At 34.5% G+C, this 17133-nt stretch overlaps 2 protein-coding genes across 2 annotated transcripts; both read left to right on the top strand.

Annotated features, from left to right (window-relative positions):
* The first annotated feature begins 2320 nt into the window (after positions 1-2320).
* colec10 (collectin sub-family member 10 (C-type lectin)) lies at positions 2321-7101 on the top strand. Its single transcript, XM_016473029.1, has 6 exons — positions 2321-2466; positions 3367-3438; positions 4965-5036; positions 5903-5956; positions 6077-6172; positions 6543-7101. The coding sequence occupies exons 1-6, from the start codon at positions 2352-2354 to the stop codon at positions 6947-6949; spliced, it is 816 nt and encodes a 271-aa protein (XP_016328515.1). The 5' UTR covers positions 2321-2351; the 3' UTR covers positions 6950-7101.
* A 940-nt stretch (positions 7102-8041) lies between these two features.
* Positions 8042-14798, top strand: mal2 (mal, T cell differentiation protein 2). The gene is made up of 4 exons (XM_016473028.1): positions 8042-8314; positions 8572-8742; positions 12900-13070; positions 14370-14798. The coding sequence occupies exons 1-4, from the start codon at positions 8195-8197 to the stop codon at positions 14439-14441; spliced, it is 534 nt and encodes a 177-aa protein (XP_016328514.1). The 5' UTR covers positions 8042-8194; the 3' UTR covers positions 14442-14798.
* The last annotated feature ends 2335 nt before the right edge of the window (positions 14799-17133 follow it).

The following is a 17133-nucleotide window of genomic DNA, read 5'->3' as shown; positions in this document are numbered from 1 at the left end:
TAGCATGATTTTGGGGTAGGAGTCAAACAAATAGACGATGGGAGAAACTTGTCTGAAAAGAATTTTTGCAATTCTGCTGACTGAATGCAGTTTATGGTTATGTTTAGAGCAAAGACAAAGTGCATGAATAAAAAGAAAAGAAAAATCAAAAAGTGGACTGGATGTTTAGGCTGTCAATGTCAGGAAATGAGTGGAGGACCCAAGAGCAAAGGCAATTTAAATAACATTTATTGAAATCAAAAATAAGACATTACGTTAAGTCACTGCCAGACAAAGTGGTCTCTGGACTGGTGAATGGCAGATAAGTGAAGGGTCAAGGGTCAGGTGTGAGGGTCAGAAGCGAGGCACAGTCCAGTAATACAACTTATCCAAAGGGCTGACAGCAGAGTCCAAAACCAGGTAGACAGTCTGGGGCCAGATAGAGAGAGATACACTGCAGGCACAGGCCAACTGGACAGAGATCAGGTAGAACAGGGATTTACAAGACATGACCTGACCTGGCTAGAGTAACTTACATGAGATGGCACAAGAAAAAAAAAAAATCTGCCAACGAATCTAGGTACACTAAATAGCAGAATGAGTTAAAGAAAAGAAGAGACAGGTGCACAGCAAGCGAGCCAACACACTGATGGCAAACCGCAATCAATTGTACGTGACTGCATGTGCTGATAGTGAGAAACCAAAACAAAATGAGAGCGAAATCAATTACAATTTCTTCAGTCCTCCAAATCCAGAATAAATCCTTCAAACTAGTGAAGGTTCACTGATCCCCTTCAGTAGATTGAAAAAGGGATTGTACAAAAAGCTACACTTTAACTGCTTGATTGTTTTTTTTTTTTATGTTTTATTAGTTAAACCATGTGGAATGTAAAAAGTAAAAGCAAGCAATTAGTTTTAATTTATTTTAATTTATTTATTTATGCATCATTCTCAGACTAGACTAGACTGCAAGTAATTAGTAGCATGATATAACTACTATCCCCTTAAACCCCTTCGCTCTTGTGGTGTGAATCATAATGTACTTCACCAGCTAAATGAGAGGGTTACCATTAAACCACATGCAAACAATTAGTCCCTACAGTAATACTTCTGCACCGTCATGCCCAAGCTGTGCACGAAGTTGGCCACAAGCAAGATGGCCATTGTAATGAAAAGTTGGGGGAGTCAAGTAATGGTGAGATTCTAGACATTGACGCATTCAAGATTAACAGCCTAGCCTTGACCACAGTTTCCACTGATGAAGACTTAATAGGAAGGGGGAATCACAATTTATGAGAAAAATCTTCCCTGCCAAGACATTTTGCTGCATGTTTCCTCACAGGAAATCTTAAGCCCCCAAAACATAGTACTAACTCTGCATTTTTCATCACATGAGGTCAAAAGAGTGGATGCAATTATATTAGAAATTCTACAGAAATGCCCAAGAGACGAACAATCACATCCAAGTGACTATACCTCAAGTATGAGCCATAAATTCACCGTGACCACTGTGTCCTCCCAAATTCCATAACCAGTTCAAAGTGAGAATGGTAGAAGGCATGGCAGATTGGCCTCATGTATTTTTTATTTTTTGTTTCTTAATTTCTGCCTTCATAATTTCAGTAGATGTGGCTGACTTGGTCAGCATATGATTTAAGCATATGAAATGTTCTTGAATCACTAAAATTCAGTCATTTTAGCAGAGCAAAACAAATGGTACCACCATCCCAAATTTTTAAACACCTGATGCAATAATATGAAACTTGTTATTATTTATAATCTAAACCTGATTGATGTCATATATGTAATGTACTTTTTAGCCATTGTTATTGCTAGTACAACCAATAATAATCAAACACTCAACCCAATATGACAAATTGTTAACCACTAGTGTGGTATTAGACTATAATTTGACATTAAGTGGTAGTGTGACAGTTTTTAAATATTACCATTAGTACATGTAAAAACAGTTGTGACTAACTAAACATCCAGAAAGTGTTTGGGTGAAAGATGGGGGTCAATTTTTGTTTTGCAGTTTGTACACACTAGATGAACAATAGACAACAAAATATTTGGACTGTTATTTGAATATTTCCCAATATGATAAACAATCCTTCTTTTTTTAATTTATATATTTAAATTAATATAAGTTGTATGTATATTTGGCACATTCTATCAGAAATTATCTTTAGGATGGCAACACTTCTTCACACAACCAAATTCCTCACTTGAAGTGCGAGGAGATAGTCTGCGTTCTGGACAGTGTTGTTTGAAAACTAAACACTGATATGATAAGGTCTGGTAAACATAAGTAAAACTCCCTTTTCACTCTTCTCTTGAGAACAGAGCAAAGTTTGTTTTCAGTGCAAGTCATGGATGGACAAAATTTCAGCAGGAATCTTTTTTTATTTCTATTTCTTTGCAATGTATACCTTTATTGTACTACAACCGAAGTCTGCTCCAACAGCATTCTCCCTGGATCTAAAGGTATTTGTTTTTGTTTTTTTTTTAATGAAAAAAAAATGTGTTTTATCACCTTACAGATAATCACCAGTACAGATTTTAATGTATCTGTACAGATTAAAAAAACTAAAAAAACTAATGAACACCAATTTATTATTATTATTATTATTATTAATTACTATTATTACATGGTATTACTGATTTAATCTACATTTATTATGTTACACAAACAAAATTAAATTTAAGGGTAAGATCAGATATAAATAGCTTTACAAGGTAACAACTGCAGGTTACTACTTTTTCTATTGTTGGCTCCCTGTTGGTTGTTGTAAAGCTGAGAATATATTGTAGATGAAATCATCAATGCAATGTGCTAGAGTAGCTTCTTGTATTATTAATTTATTACAGGAACCCTGCTTGTAAACCCAACAATGTGCCTGTGTTAAAATGTTGTTCTATTATATATAGGATCACACTCTCAGCAAGGGAAATCATGTAGAACAATAATGCTGTAAATGCCTGTGTGGCCAGCTATCATTCCATTACAAAAAAACAGCATGCATATAGGAACTGATGCGATTTCTGGGAATGAGTGTGTGTGTATGTAGAAAGAGAGTTGGGGTTATATATATTTATATTATATTTATTTTTTATGATTATATATAGTTTTGTTTTTTGTTTTTTTTTCCAAAAAAAAAAAAAAAACTGTTAAGAGGAAATGTCTTTTCCCCATGGTTCATACTTTTAGCAATGCCAATAAACTCACCCTCCTAGATATTGAATAACTGTCTGTATTTAAACAGCTGTGATGTAATGGAGAAGCTTGTTTGGGTAAGACCTATCCCAAACAGTTCTGTCTGTAAATTTTCTGTTTTGAGTTTCTGTTGATGTCCCAATCTCTAACATTACCTCTTCAACTAACAGGCGATCCAGGTGAGGTGGGAGCAGAAAGTGAAGAGGGAAGAATGGGGAAAACCGGCCCACCTGGCCAGCGAGGTCTCTGAGACGTTGTTGGTTTGTTATTTAACAAATTAGTGATAGATTAAAGGGAAGTTGGTTAAAGTATGGCTGTTTACTATTCTTAGCCAAAAGTATCCAATGAGCTCAAACAGCTGCTTTATTGATTTTAAAGTGCAGTTTAATGAATTTTCTAGTGTAGTTGCTCTTTCTGTGTTAATAGAAAAATTTACATTTTTCAATTCAATTGCAATTTAAGGAAAGTATTATGTCAGTCTTGTGTATCCATTTTTGGCATCATCTGCAGTGAAGCTGCGTCCAAACTGGAACTATTGATGTCTCTAGTATACTTGGCATGGACATCCCAATACAGAAATAGGAAAGTAATTTAGAAGGATTAGCATAGCTACTGTTCATATTATTTCAGACCAAGATGATCATGTGCACAGACATAACTGTAATACTTGTTTATGAGTTTATGAGAGGCCCAAACATTTTCAGGAAGGCTTTCCCAGAGTTGTAGTATAGCATGCGTTCTACTTTGACCTGAAATTAGTTGTTTGATATATATTTGCCCTAACTGGGCATTAAAGTATAGCAGGAAGAAAGTCTGTTTCTGCCAGACCACATCTTTCCTTGAGGGAAGTCACGTCAGAGGCAGGCAGACGTGTTAACTGTGGCCAAGGGCTAGTGTTGCCATGTGTTTAAAGATGGAAGTGTAACCTGTAGTGCAGCAAACAAGCCTCTTCCAGGCAAGCTGTTTATCGAATCAGTACAACAAGGCCTGGAACTATGATCACAGGAAGACATGCCCTTTCTTACACACATAAACATACTTTAATAAAAAAAAAAAAAAACGGAATGCCAAAAAGAGCAGGAATGCCAGGAAGACTCTTACACTGTTTTTTTCACATTACAGAGTGACCACAGAGGCATTAATTTGGCAAAAAAATGAGTACAGAAAATGATTCTTCTAGTTTTTAATCAACCTCACACCCTCAAAGCAAAAATGAAATAATTCACATTAATATAAAGAGAAAAAGCTCCAAATTTAAAAATGAGGTATTGAAGGATGTCATTTTGAGACATTTAGAGTTGTTAATTTGAGACATAAAGAGTTTGTTCCTCTTTTCCACATATACTGCAGATGGCAAACAGCAACAGAAACATTTTATTCTGTAAAAAAAGATGCATACAATAAAATATGTATGGGAATATCAATGCCACTCAGTCAAAATGAGTAATCACAGAAATGATATTGAATGATGGTACAGAAATGAAAGCAGCATCCTATTATTGTTTTGCGAAACTCAGGAATGCCTATTACCCTTTTCCAGATGGATATTTGCTTAGGAAATTTACTTCGAGGCTGTCAAAAGCAGTCTCAAAAATAACTGTTAAAACCTTTTCACAAGCTACCACACACGAAAAGTAATGATTGAGGCTAAAACAGTATGCATGTAATAAGATTTATTTTGCTTTGATAGTGTGCTTATTTTCTTTAAAAAAGCATTGTGAGACAATTTTCATGAAGTCAGGAGACTAGTTAACTTCATCTTCCACAGGCCTGACTGGCGGATATGGAGAAAAAGGAGAGATGGGAAGAATAGGAAAGATGGGCCCTAGTGGAACGAGAGGTAAATAGACTCTAAGCAATGACTGGATGCTCTGTTTATTTATGCTATGTTTACATATTCTGATAACTCAACACTACTGTATCTGGGAATATTCTACAGAAAGCCACTTTCCTTTCCACCCAGTATGTTTACTGCACAGTATACTCTATGCCCTTTTTAGATTACCTATCATTTTGTTTGGAAAAGTGTACTAGTTCAGGTTCAATAATTTCTTCCAGACAGGGACTAACACACTTAAATACAACTATACCGAATGTGGCTGTCAGGTTAGAACAAAAGCTAAAGACCAAAAATGTGTAAATTATAACTGCTTTATGTCATCATAATCATACTGACTGATAATGTGCTGAGCACTTGTTGCCCGAAGGCTTGTTACAAAAACACACTGTCCATTGACCAAATTAGGTGATGTGGATATCGTAATGCAAAAGGTGAAGGTCTGTATGGCCTACATTAATATTAACAAAATCAGTAACTAGTAATATTCCAGCAAATTTAGCACACCAGGGAAAGAAACAAAATCTGAAATTATTTTCTACGTTATCTGCAAAGTAATTGCATAATGCAAGAGAAGAGAAGAGAAGAGAAGAGAAGAGAAGAGAAGAGAAGAGAAGAGAAGTTTCAAAAGGAAAATCACAGTTAGTTGGAGATTGAGTAATCTAGACTGAGATTGAGTAATCTGAGTAATTCTAAACAAACATTGAAGTATGTGCATTGCTGCCATCTACTGGTTATTCAATGTTATTACTGGATTCTATAAAATCATTGAGAGGTGCTTGTAATATTAATATGTGGCTAATGCTTAGTTAAATGACACTGTATGTTTTACAGTATGTTGTTTATATTGTAAATGTTACTGTAAACAGGTGACAAGGGACAAGAAGGAATTAATGGTCTCCCAGGATTAAAAGGAAAACCTGGTAAATGTCAAAGCACATGAGTGTTTTCTGCTTTGTCAGAAAGCAGTAAGCATTAGATCTTCATGTTTATTATTACTGGTGATCTAACACAGCCTAAAGACTGCATAATACGTGTGACAGGTACTGCCTGTGACTGTGGGAGGTACAGAAAGGTTGTCGGACAGATGGACATCAATATAAGCAAACTGAAAAATGCTGTAAAGTTCCTTAAGAATGGTAAGACTTGCATTTTTAAAGATTTAAATTTGCTTGTTTGACATATTGAAATAAGTTGCATTCTTCTATCTTTACTATTAAAAATCTACTTGATTTGACTGCATGACTTTTATGCACTTTTAAGTGGGTTAGACATTCAAATAGTTTTGGGGCCGCTGTATGATTACAGGGTGTGGTATCTTTGGCTCACATTCAAAATGAAAACTACAAAACTACAAAATCAATAATACTAGATGAGCTGAGACAACAGCTCCATTCCAGATTGCATGTCACAATTATCACTATTGAAAACACAGACAAATGTTGACAAGACACAGACAAATGTTTACAAGACATTAACCAGTACTATGTTTTGTCAATTTTATTAAAGTGGTTCTAGGTATCAGGGAAACCGAGAACATGTTTTACCTGCTGGTGACAGAGGCACGGAGGTATCAAGAGTCACTTCTAAACTGCAAGTTGCGTGGGGGGTCTCTTGCTATGCCCAGAACCACAGAGACAAACACCTTGCTGGCCGACTATATCAGAGAAGCTGATCTTACTCATGTGTTCATAGGGCTACAGGTAGGGGTGACAGAGGTGGGGTACACGTATGTTGATGGTAACCTCTTCTTGAATACCACAGTCTGGTCTCTACAGAGCCCACACAGTGGTAAAGGTGACTGTGTGCAGCTTGGTAGTACTGGAGCCTGGAGCCAGGTAAATTGTGGAGCCACACGGTACTACATATGTGAGTTTGTCAAAAACAAAAATACTTCAGCAACTTCAGCCTTGTAATGGTTTAATGGCTACAGAGAAAGAGTTTTTATTCTTAAAGAATTATTTTTAATAGGCTAAGCTGATGTATGAGAAAATGTAACTACTATATTTAGAATTTTTGTAAAGAAAAAGTTTTTAAAGTTTTTAATGTTTTTGATTTTATGATTTTTCCACCATTTTATGAATTATCCACCATTATTTAAAATCATTTAAAGTAAATAAAAGATAACAAGGGGTCTGTAAATGTTTATTCCACATGCTTTCAATTTCACTGTAATCCATAATTTTTAGATCTTTTTTCTAGCAACACTACTACCAGAAAAAATATAATAATAATAATAATAAAAAATAAAAAAACTTTTATTTTATTTTTTATTAAAAAAAAAAAGCTACTGCAACTGCTGAATAATTATTTTCTGATTGCAGTACATATCTGTATATGTATATATAAGACTTCTTTTCCCATTAGATAACTTTTAGACTTGCTTTAAACTTTTAGCATACTTGTTTTCTGTTAATCATGGCTTTGTCACATGTGAAGCTAAAGCACTTTTTATAAGTAGTTCTGATAAATGGTACAAAAATTTCTGTTCATATTAATGAATGGCAGTGTTCAGTATATCCCTCAGCATTGTACAAGAATTCACTAAAGCAGTGGTCTTTTCCACAAAACTAGGTAATAATTAATGAAAAGGCCTGTGTACTTCCCATTTATAGATGGTAAATTTGTTTCATTATCAACAATCACCTTTTAAGAAAGCCTCTTACCCCTTTCAATATGCTTTTCCTTTGTGTGTTACATAGTACATTGATTTCATTCAGTACCTAGAATCAAATCAAATCAAACAAATAGTTTCTTCTTTGAGATTTTATTTAATATCAATTTGGGGTGTAAAATAAGGTTTACTTAGGTATGTTGAACCTATAAGCATGTGTTAATTATTAACCAAAGTTGTGAAACTGTTTATTTTTGTGCATGGCCAAACAGAATAAAATAAAATAAATTGTATCGTGAACAAAGGGAAACTAAAAACTAACTAAAACTAAAAACAAAGGCACACTTTAAATAATAAAGCTTGTAAAATTCACAGTAAATTCAACTGCATGCCCTCAAATGCAGTAGTTTGGATCAACCATGGGAGCGAAAAATGACCTAACAAGATGGGAGTGGCCACACACCTGTCAGACCTGTTCCTGATACATGACTCCAGCAGGATTCTCCTATGCGTTAGTCCTTTGTTCAACCTGTGTTTGTCAAGCTGAATGATGATGGCAGAAACACCGAACCCGGCCACTACCTCCTTTCCAGCACCAACTATTTCTCTACCCCTTGGAATGGAAATATTGAGGACATATTCAGGGGGCCTGATTTGTTTGGAAATTGTAAGTGCTGTTGTTTATAACTTTTTCAAGGCTTACTGGGTAAAACCTCTATAATTCACAAAGATGTATGCTTTCTTGGATTTTGGCAGTATACACCTTGATAACTTAAAAAAAAAGAGATGGATTTAATGTGGAAGTCATAGTAATAGTAAGCATTAGGCCAAGTAACTAAACAATGACTTTATCCCCCTGATAATGCTGTGTGTGTGTATATATATATATATATATTTATTTATTTGTTTATTTTTTTCAATCAGGTGTTTGGAGGGTTGGTGTGGATATTAGTAGCATCGACGAATGTGTCAGTGCCATTGTTGCAGGGTTGGGTGATGTTTGTGTCAGTAACCATGTTCATCTGTTCGTCTGTATATCTTGCCCTGTTTCTGCTGGGCCTGGCAGACAAGATTAACACTGACTGGAATTTCATGGTGAGTGTGTATGGCTTTACAAATGCACAGTGCTAAGACTAATTTTAACACATTCATAGAGTGGACACTTTAGTGTAGATTATTGGCCACTAATTGCCAGGACAGTCATGCAAGTACAGTTTACGGTTAAGCACCTAGCTCAAGGTCACAGGGCTGGTAGAGCAGGAAATACCAGTGCTTGCAATACAGTTTTTAAAGTTACATTTTTACATAGGTTGGAGGATTTGCATTTGTTCAAGATCATTTTATATCCCAGGAGTTCATTATTAATATATTTTTTAAATTAACAGATCTTTATTTTTGTAATATGAAGGTCACTTATTACCCAAATTCGAAACGATACCTTTTACTATGCCTGCATTGTTTCTTTTTCTTTTTAAATTGCATTTTATGTACATATTGTTTTATAGATCCTGATTCTGTCGAAGAACCTGAAGTTTTAAATTAAATATGAAAATTCATTTTAAATCCATTACATATATTACAACCAGCGTTAGTGTTTAAATAGGTATTACATTACATTAACATGGTGGTTTAATCACTGCACTGGTTTGCAGTGTAATTTCCACTACACCTATTAAAGTTAGTGTAATTGTTTAAATAGACAAATCAGTCAATGAAACATCACATTAGACACACTTTGTCAGTGCCCACACATGGTCACATACAAACACACACACACCCACACCCACACCCACACACACACACACACATATATATATATATATATTTTTTTTTTATTTTTTTTTTTATTTTTTTTTTTTGATTTATTTTCACACAGTGGCTTTTGTGCCACCTTTCATTTAATTAAATAAAAAAAAAAATATATATAATTAAAAACAAAACCAGAACAAACATAATTCAGAACGCAAGTACTGGCATAACTGATAACAGTTTTTGAAAGATGAACAATGTAAATCAATAGGGCATTTTCAAACTCTAATACTACATTAACATTTTCAAGCTGAAGAAACAAGGAAAAGAAGAAAAAAAAATAGAAATAGAAATAAGTAGAAATAAATAAAATTGTAGAATATTAGGCCCTTGGCTCAGAACAAACACAGAACACAAGACTTGGTGTCATAGAATAAGCACTGTGCCCATTTTCAGAACTGGGACATTACCGAGTAACGTCTATTCTATAACCATGATTAATGTTCATGGTCTACCACACTCACTTATAAAAACCAATCTGTCAATGTTGTTTAATAACTGAGGTTAATAACAGTGCAGTGATGTAAAAATAGTTGTGTTGCTCATTTTAATCTCTGAATAATTTTAAAACAGCTTTTTACAAGTTTTAAAAGGCTCAACACACACACACACAGTATTGTGCAAAAGTCTTAGGCATATCAGTATTTTCACCAAAAAAAGGGTTTACCTGTCACCCCCCCCATTTTTGAACACTGACGTGAAAGTGCACTATCCAAACTTAAATTATTATAATTCATGAACGCTTTTGAATACAGACCTAAGGGGGGGGGTCTCTTTTTAAAGGGGTCATATGATGCGATTTCAATTTTTCCTTTCTCTTTGAAGTGTTACAAGCTCTTGTGGCATAAATAAGATCTGTAAAGTTGCAAAGACTAAAGTCTCAAATCCAAAGAGATATTCTTTATAAAAGTTGTCAACCACGCCTACCTAAAACGGCTCGTTCTAACACGCCCCCACGTCTACGTCACGATGTGGGAAGATTTGCATAACGCCACCCAAATGTTCACGCAAAGAAAGAAGGCGTAACTTTTATTCTCGCTGTAGTATTGTTGCTGCCGCCATGTCGTGAAGGTGCTGTGTGTTTCGTTGTGAAAGCGAAACTACTTTGTTTGGCCTTCCAAAAGAGGACGATATCCGCTTCGTCATGCCTAGAGCTGATCCCTGCTGGTCGATGAGGGAATACATCAACTTCGTGCTGCGGATCGCCGGATCGGCTTTCACCATGGACGAAGCGGAGTCCAGCCTGGGGTCGTCACATGTGGTTGCCGCAAGCCCACCGGCCGCTCCTTCGTTAAATCCGCCGGCCGTGCCATTCTCAAGCCTGCCCACCACCGCTCATTATAGCCCTCCGGCCTCCGCTCACTCTAGGCCACCGGTTTCCGCTCACTCTAGCCCGCCGTGTGTTTCGTTGTGAAAGCGAAACTACTTTGTTTGGTCTTCCAAAAGAGGAAATGACTAGAAATCAGTGGTTTACAACATTGTTCCAGAATAGTTCAACCCAAATATTCATTTGTGTGCAGCACATTTTATGGAGGACTGTTTCCTGATCCTGGAAGAGTAGACTACAATGCCAGCTGTTCTGACTCACAGACTGTAAGTACGTTTTCATTTAAAGGATTTGCCACTGATGATTCAAATGCGAGTTTTGAGCAGTGTAGAGTAGGGCTTGTTTGTCATTTCTCCAATCACAAATGCAGACATGGTTTTATGTTTATGAGGCGCGGCGCGATGCAACACAACGCGTAAAAAGACAGTATAAGTCATTATAATCCTTAATTATGTCCCCACTGGATGCAACAAATGCCTCGTTTGTAGTAGGTTTTCATGTTTTTGTCTCATCGCTCCGGCCGGACAGGGCATCACAGTATGGTAGGGGCGTAACATTTCCGTCACACGCTTGAGGTATTCGGCAAATCACAACGCACTGGATAGCTGGCCAATCAGAGCACACCTCGCTTTTCAGACCGATGAGCTTTGTAAAAATCGATGCGTTTCAGAAAGGCGGGGCATAGAGGAGAAACAATAATGTACAGTATGTGGAAAATAATGTTTTTTTTTACTTTAAACCGCATAAATACATTTCATTACACCAAATACACAAAATAATGTTCTTTTTAGCAACATCATATGACCCCTTTAAAGAAGACAATCAGCAAATTATGGCAAATGAAAGTATGAAAAAGTTATAGAAGTTTAAATTTACTGTAAAGAAAATGTACTGTACTTTGTTATTATTTTATATAAAATAAATATTTTACAAAATAGTTTTTAATCCAGAATTTCTATAAAATTAAAGCCATATGTCTAAGTAAGTTCCTATGCAATTTTGATTAGGCGTTATACCAAAAACAGCCATCGGGTGCCATCTGCATTTTTTATGCCTTTTTCTGTCACATTTGTATAAATTTCTCTCTCAATATTACATATATCACTAAATAACCAGCAAATATGGTATCCTGAGACTCAGACCTTTCCAACGATATGCATTTTGTCAAGATTATAAAAAGTTTTGATTCTAAAAGACCGTAATACATTTTGCAATATGACACCCCCAACTAAGGGGGAGAAGGCCTCTAAAAGATTTTGAAGTACCATTTCTATGGTATGTCAATGTCTGATTTTAAAATAGTTTTTACAGGATTAATTTTGAGATTAGCTTTCAGATTATATATAATTTATGATGATTACTAAAACGTGATAGAGAAAAAGGCAATGAAAAAAAGACTTTTTGAGACAAAGGTCAGAACTCTTGTTATGATGGGTTATGATGTAGAGGCGCACTCTTGTCATAAATTAATCTATTACTGTTCCTACATAATTTGTTACAAAAACAGTGAAATATCTATTTAAGAGTGTTAGACCTTTCCAATGATATATAGTTTGTCATGATTAGATTAGGATTTAATTGTAATATAGTGAAGTAAACTTAGGTGACAGTTAAGCCAGTTATTTATCTTGTAGTGCGACAGAAGGAAATAACATTTTACATTTTCAAACATTCATTTTCTCATAATAATCCAGTGAGATTTTTTGTATGCACAAGGAATCTGACAACAGTCAGTATGCGCCACACATAGATCTGATCTGATCATCACCGAGGCTGCCTGGAATGCCTGGCAACATCTTCAAGATGCTTGAAGAAACCTACCTGCAAAGCTACAGTACTGTGAAAAGTTTTAGGCAAGTTTAAAAATGCTGTAAAGTGAGGATGCTTTAAAATAATGTTATAAATAGATTTTATTAATCAATTCACTTCTATTAACTAAATCAAATTTTGCGTTTAAAACAGGTTTTGTCCTAGGTACACTTGAAAATAGTTTTTCAGGTAGCTTTGCAGGTAGGTTTCTTCAAGTGTCTTGGAGACGTTGCCACAGTTCTTCTGGAAATTAATTGAATTTATGAGTTTTTTAAAATATAATCTTACATTGTTCCATTGTTTACAGGACATGTTCTATCATTTCATCGCTTTGCTGTTTTATTTTGGTGCATTTTTGCTGGAGGCTACAGTTTCATCTGCGGGTATATATACAAACAGCACCTGCATACGCAGACCCCGTGGCAATATAATAACATTTCTGGACTATAGAGAGTATAACATTAATGCTGCTGCTGCGGTGAGTTGTTAACACTACCTTTATTTTCACTTGGTTTTTCATTGATTGTGATTTTCAGATTCAAGAACAATTGGAGATTTTTCTTGCACTTCCTACAACTGTTTTTCTGTGTTATTTGGTATATACAAAGAACACACTGAACACATAATTAGTAAATAAAAAGAAAGATATAAATTTACAAAACATATAAAATAATACAAATAATTTCAAATATGCAGTAGAACATCCATAACACAATCACATTTTCACAATCGTAATATGTATTTTCCACTCTTTCGCTAAAAGTACGCAATTATTTCAGAATATTGTATCATGAAGATTGAAGAATAGTTAATTATTTTCCTACCCTCATGCAATTCCAAACCACTATGTTTGTCCGTACAACAACAGTGCATAGTGATTTCATCTGTCTAGCTCCCAAAATGTCAAAAGTAATAAAACACCAAAGCACCATAAATGTATCATTAAAGTAGTCCATATGACTTGCGTAATATATTAAAAGTCCAGTGCACAAGTTGAATGACTTTGTGACACACAGTGCAATCAAGGTATACATTTTTATAGCATGAATGCTGAACCGCAGGAACACTTTTATAAGCAGAAAAGGCTCATGGCATCAGTTGAGCTAGTGTTGCTATCTTTGTGGTGTGTCCAAAACATTACTCCCAACCACTCAGAGTCAAAATTTGTACAACTTTCAGGGGCTACTTATAGCTATCTCTGCATATTAAGCAGGGGTAGGACAAAACAAGTATTTTATAGTTTATATATTGAAAGTAAATTAATAAATAAATACTGTGATACAAGTGATTAAAAATGTTTTTGTTACTCAAGAACAGGCCATTGTTTTGTCCTTGAGTGAAGCACTCTTATATTGTAGTTCCTTCACTTCCTTTTACTTTAAAGCTTAAAGGCATCTTAAAGTAGATTATCCAAAAAGGCAGCCTATCCGAAAAGTGATCATTATATTGTGCTAATGAACATGCAATCAGCTATAAAACTTTACAAGTACAGTTAAACTCTACTTGTTGCCGAAATGTGTGTCAGTAATGGAGTTATATATATATATATATATATATACATTTTTTTGTATTAATTGATTGATTGATTGATTGATTGATTGATTTGGAACTGCTCAGTCGTTTCCATACTATGCTACCTTTACCATTAACCGTCTAATACAGAAACAAAATGTTAATATTTATGTGAGCCATGCTTGAAGCAATTATAAATACATACATATTAAAATAATTTTACACTCACAGTATGTAAATAATAGTGTTATTTTTTTCTCCACAGATATTTTCATTTATAGTGACTTTGTGTTATGGCTGTAGCATGTTCATGGGCTTCCGGAGATGGAGAAAATAACACACAAAAATTAAGAATATGTAACCCATTCATTACACAATGTCAACTGTACTGTTATGGACATTACACAATGTGATATTGGTTTACCACAATGTCTCTAGGGTCTTTAGTCACATTGAAGTAAAGAATAATTTTAAAAACATCCAATCCAATATTTTCGATTTTTCGATTTTCGATTTCGATTTTACCTTCTGGATGATTTTAATTTCTAGACCTAAGAAATTGTAAATCTTATTTTATTTTATTAAATTAAAACAAATCTTATTAAAATTTTATTTTGCTTCTGTATTAGCCATTGCTCTAACAACACCAAGGCAAAAACTGTTTTTTATGACAAATGTGCTGTAAACTTACACAAGCCAGATGCAAATATGTATGTACTGTAATATGCATGATGTATTTAATATAATTTTTTGTTTGTTTTTTATGTTTTTTACCTAACTGATTTGTTATGTCATGTTTTATAGCTTTAATAAAACACATATTATATATATATATATATATATATATAATTCCTAATGGTCTGTGCAATTTCCTGGTTTGGTGGAATTTGACCACGTTTACCCGTTTTTACATACCATCTACCATTAACCACTAGAGGGTCTACTTTACACAAAAAATAAATAAAAATATTTGGTTCTTTTGTCCCTTACCCCTTGCTTTTTTGGTTAAGCATTATAACACACTACTGTGCTTTTTTTCATATTTTATTTAATATTGCCAAAATTATCCACAAATAAGTTTTTTTTTCTTTTCACTCAAAAGCTGAGGTGCATAAGGTCAGAATAATGAGACCTATGATCAATGAGTTCCAAAAGAAATACAAAACCTGTGGTAATTGAAATAAGCCAAGTTGCAGCTTTATTATTAGATGTATTAGAATGATGAATAATTTAGTGAAATTATAAAGATTTCTTTCTATTAATGTAATTTCCTATGCAAATATTATTTAATTTGTATGTTTGTGTGTGAGTGTGTGCGTGCGTGCGTGTGCTGGTGTGTTTTAATTAATTAAATTAAGCAAATGAGCTCTCGGGAAGCTATGCCCACATGCTTCCCTCTCTGGAAGGGCACAGCAGAACCAGTCTACAAACAAAGAAATGTCTCACATTTTCAGCTTCCAGTGTAAAACTATCCACATTGGCATATTACTGGCCACTGACAGTCAAGTCAAGACAAACTCTATCCACATTGGCATATTACTGGCCACTGACAGTACAGAGCTGTTTTCTCCAGGGTGCTCAGAACCAAATCTATTACAAAACTTAACATAAAAAACAAAACAAAACATAAAACAACAAAACAAAACATAAAACAAACAAACAGCCATTTTATACACAGTAGGGGAGACAGGGAGTATTAATCTAAACATTAATCTAAACTCAGCTTTTTTGGCTTAATGGATAGAGTAAGTAAAGGGAGAAGTCTTTGCAGCATTAGGTCTGTTCATTTGTAAAACATATTGACTAAATATCTGTTAATCTACTGATATTCTTAGCTATCATTCAAGAGTAATATTTAGCCAGTAGCAAGTATACTGTATATATAGCCATTTGCATGAATATATCACATAAAAGTTGATATGTTGACTTACAAAGTAAATGGAAAAACTAATGTCAAAGGAAGAAATGAATAACTTGTGTCCAGCACCATCTGTGTCCAGCAGGACTGGTCGAGAGATACCTTGAAATGTTTGGGCTTGGGCAACAGAATGTGACTGTAAAGTTCATTTTCCAATCAGCAGCCTGAGATTCTTGAAAACAGAGGTATTGGTCATATTTTTCTTCTCGGACCTCCCCATTCTCCCAAAAGACCATGACCTGCATAGATTTCTCAATGAAACAAAGAGTAGAGACGATAGTTTTTCAAAGTATAACATCTTAAGAATCCAAAGGAAAAAGATGTCAAACAGTATGCTGGAAAAAAAAAAAAACATTTGCTGTCATCTATGCACAGGTATGTATGGGAAGCCATTCAGGAAATAATACATATGTATTATGTGAATATGGATTGGTTCACTGGTTGAAAGTATGTTTTAATGACAAATGCATTAGTTTATAATACATTGGTACAACCAGACATAGTTTAGATACAATGGTTTGTTCAAGTAAACATTGGTTTTCTCAACTATGTATTGGTTTAGATGCACTGGTTGACTCAAGTACATACTGTATTGGTCTGATCAAGTATACATTGCATTGTTCAATTATAGATAGGTTTGATTAACTATATATTTATTCACCTATATATTGGTTTAGATACATTGGTTAACTCAAGTATACTGTATATTGGTTTGTTAGTTTGTTTCAAGTAAGCTCAGGGTATTTTTCAGGGTATAAAAGCTTTTGTGTATTTTCGCCTAAATTTGACATGCCCAAATTCAAATGTTTACCCTACACACATACAATGGAGGAAATGCAAAACGAAAATGGTGTCATTGTATAGAAAACCCTTTGAACTACACAATATGGTTGTAATTCTTCATAAATAACATTAAATAAGTTTTAAATACACTAAAAAAACATAGGCGCTTTTTGATTTTTTTTTTTTTAAAGTCTGTTATTCAGGTTCTATTTGCTCCAGCTCTCTGCAACCTATATTGTTTGATTCCACTAGGTGCCAGAAAAAATAATCTTTCAAATAACAGCTTCTAAACAGGAGTTATTGAATTATAACCAAAGGGAGGAAAATT

The sequence above is a fragment of the Sinocyclocheilus anshuiensis genome, unplaced genomic scaffold (assembly GCF_001515605.1).
Source record: "Sinocyclocheilus anshuiensis isolate Anshui unplaced genomic scaffold, SAMN03320099.WGS_v1.1 scaffold1370, whole genome shotgun sequence".
NCBI lineage: Eukaryota > Metazoa > Chordata > Actinopteri > Cypriniformes > Cyprinidae > Sinocyclocheilus > Sinocyclocheilus anshuiensis.
This window is presented reverse-complemented; position numbering and strand designations above follow the sequence as displayed.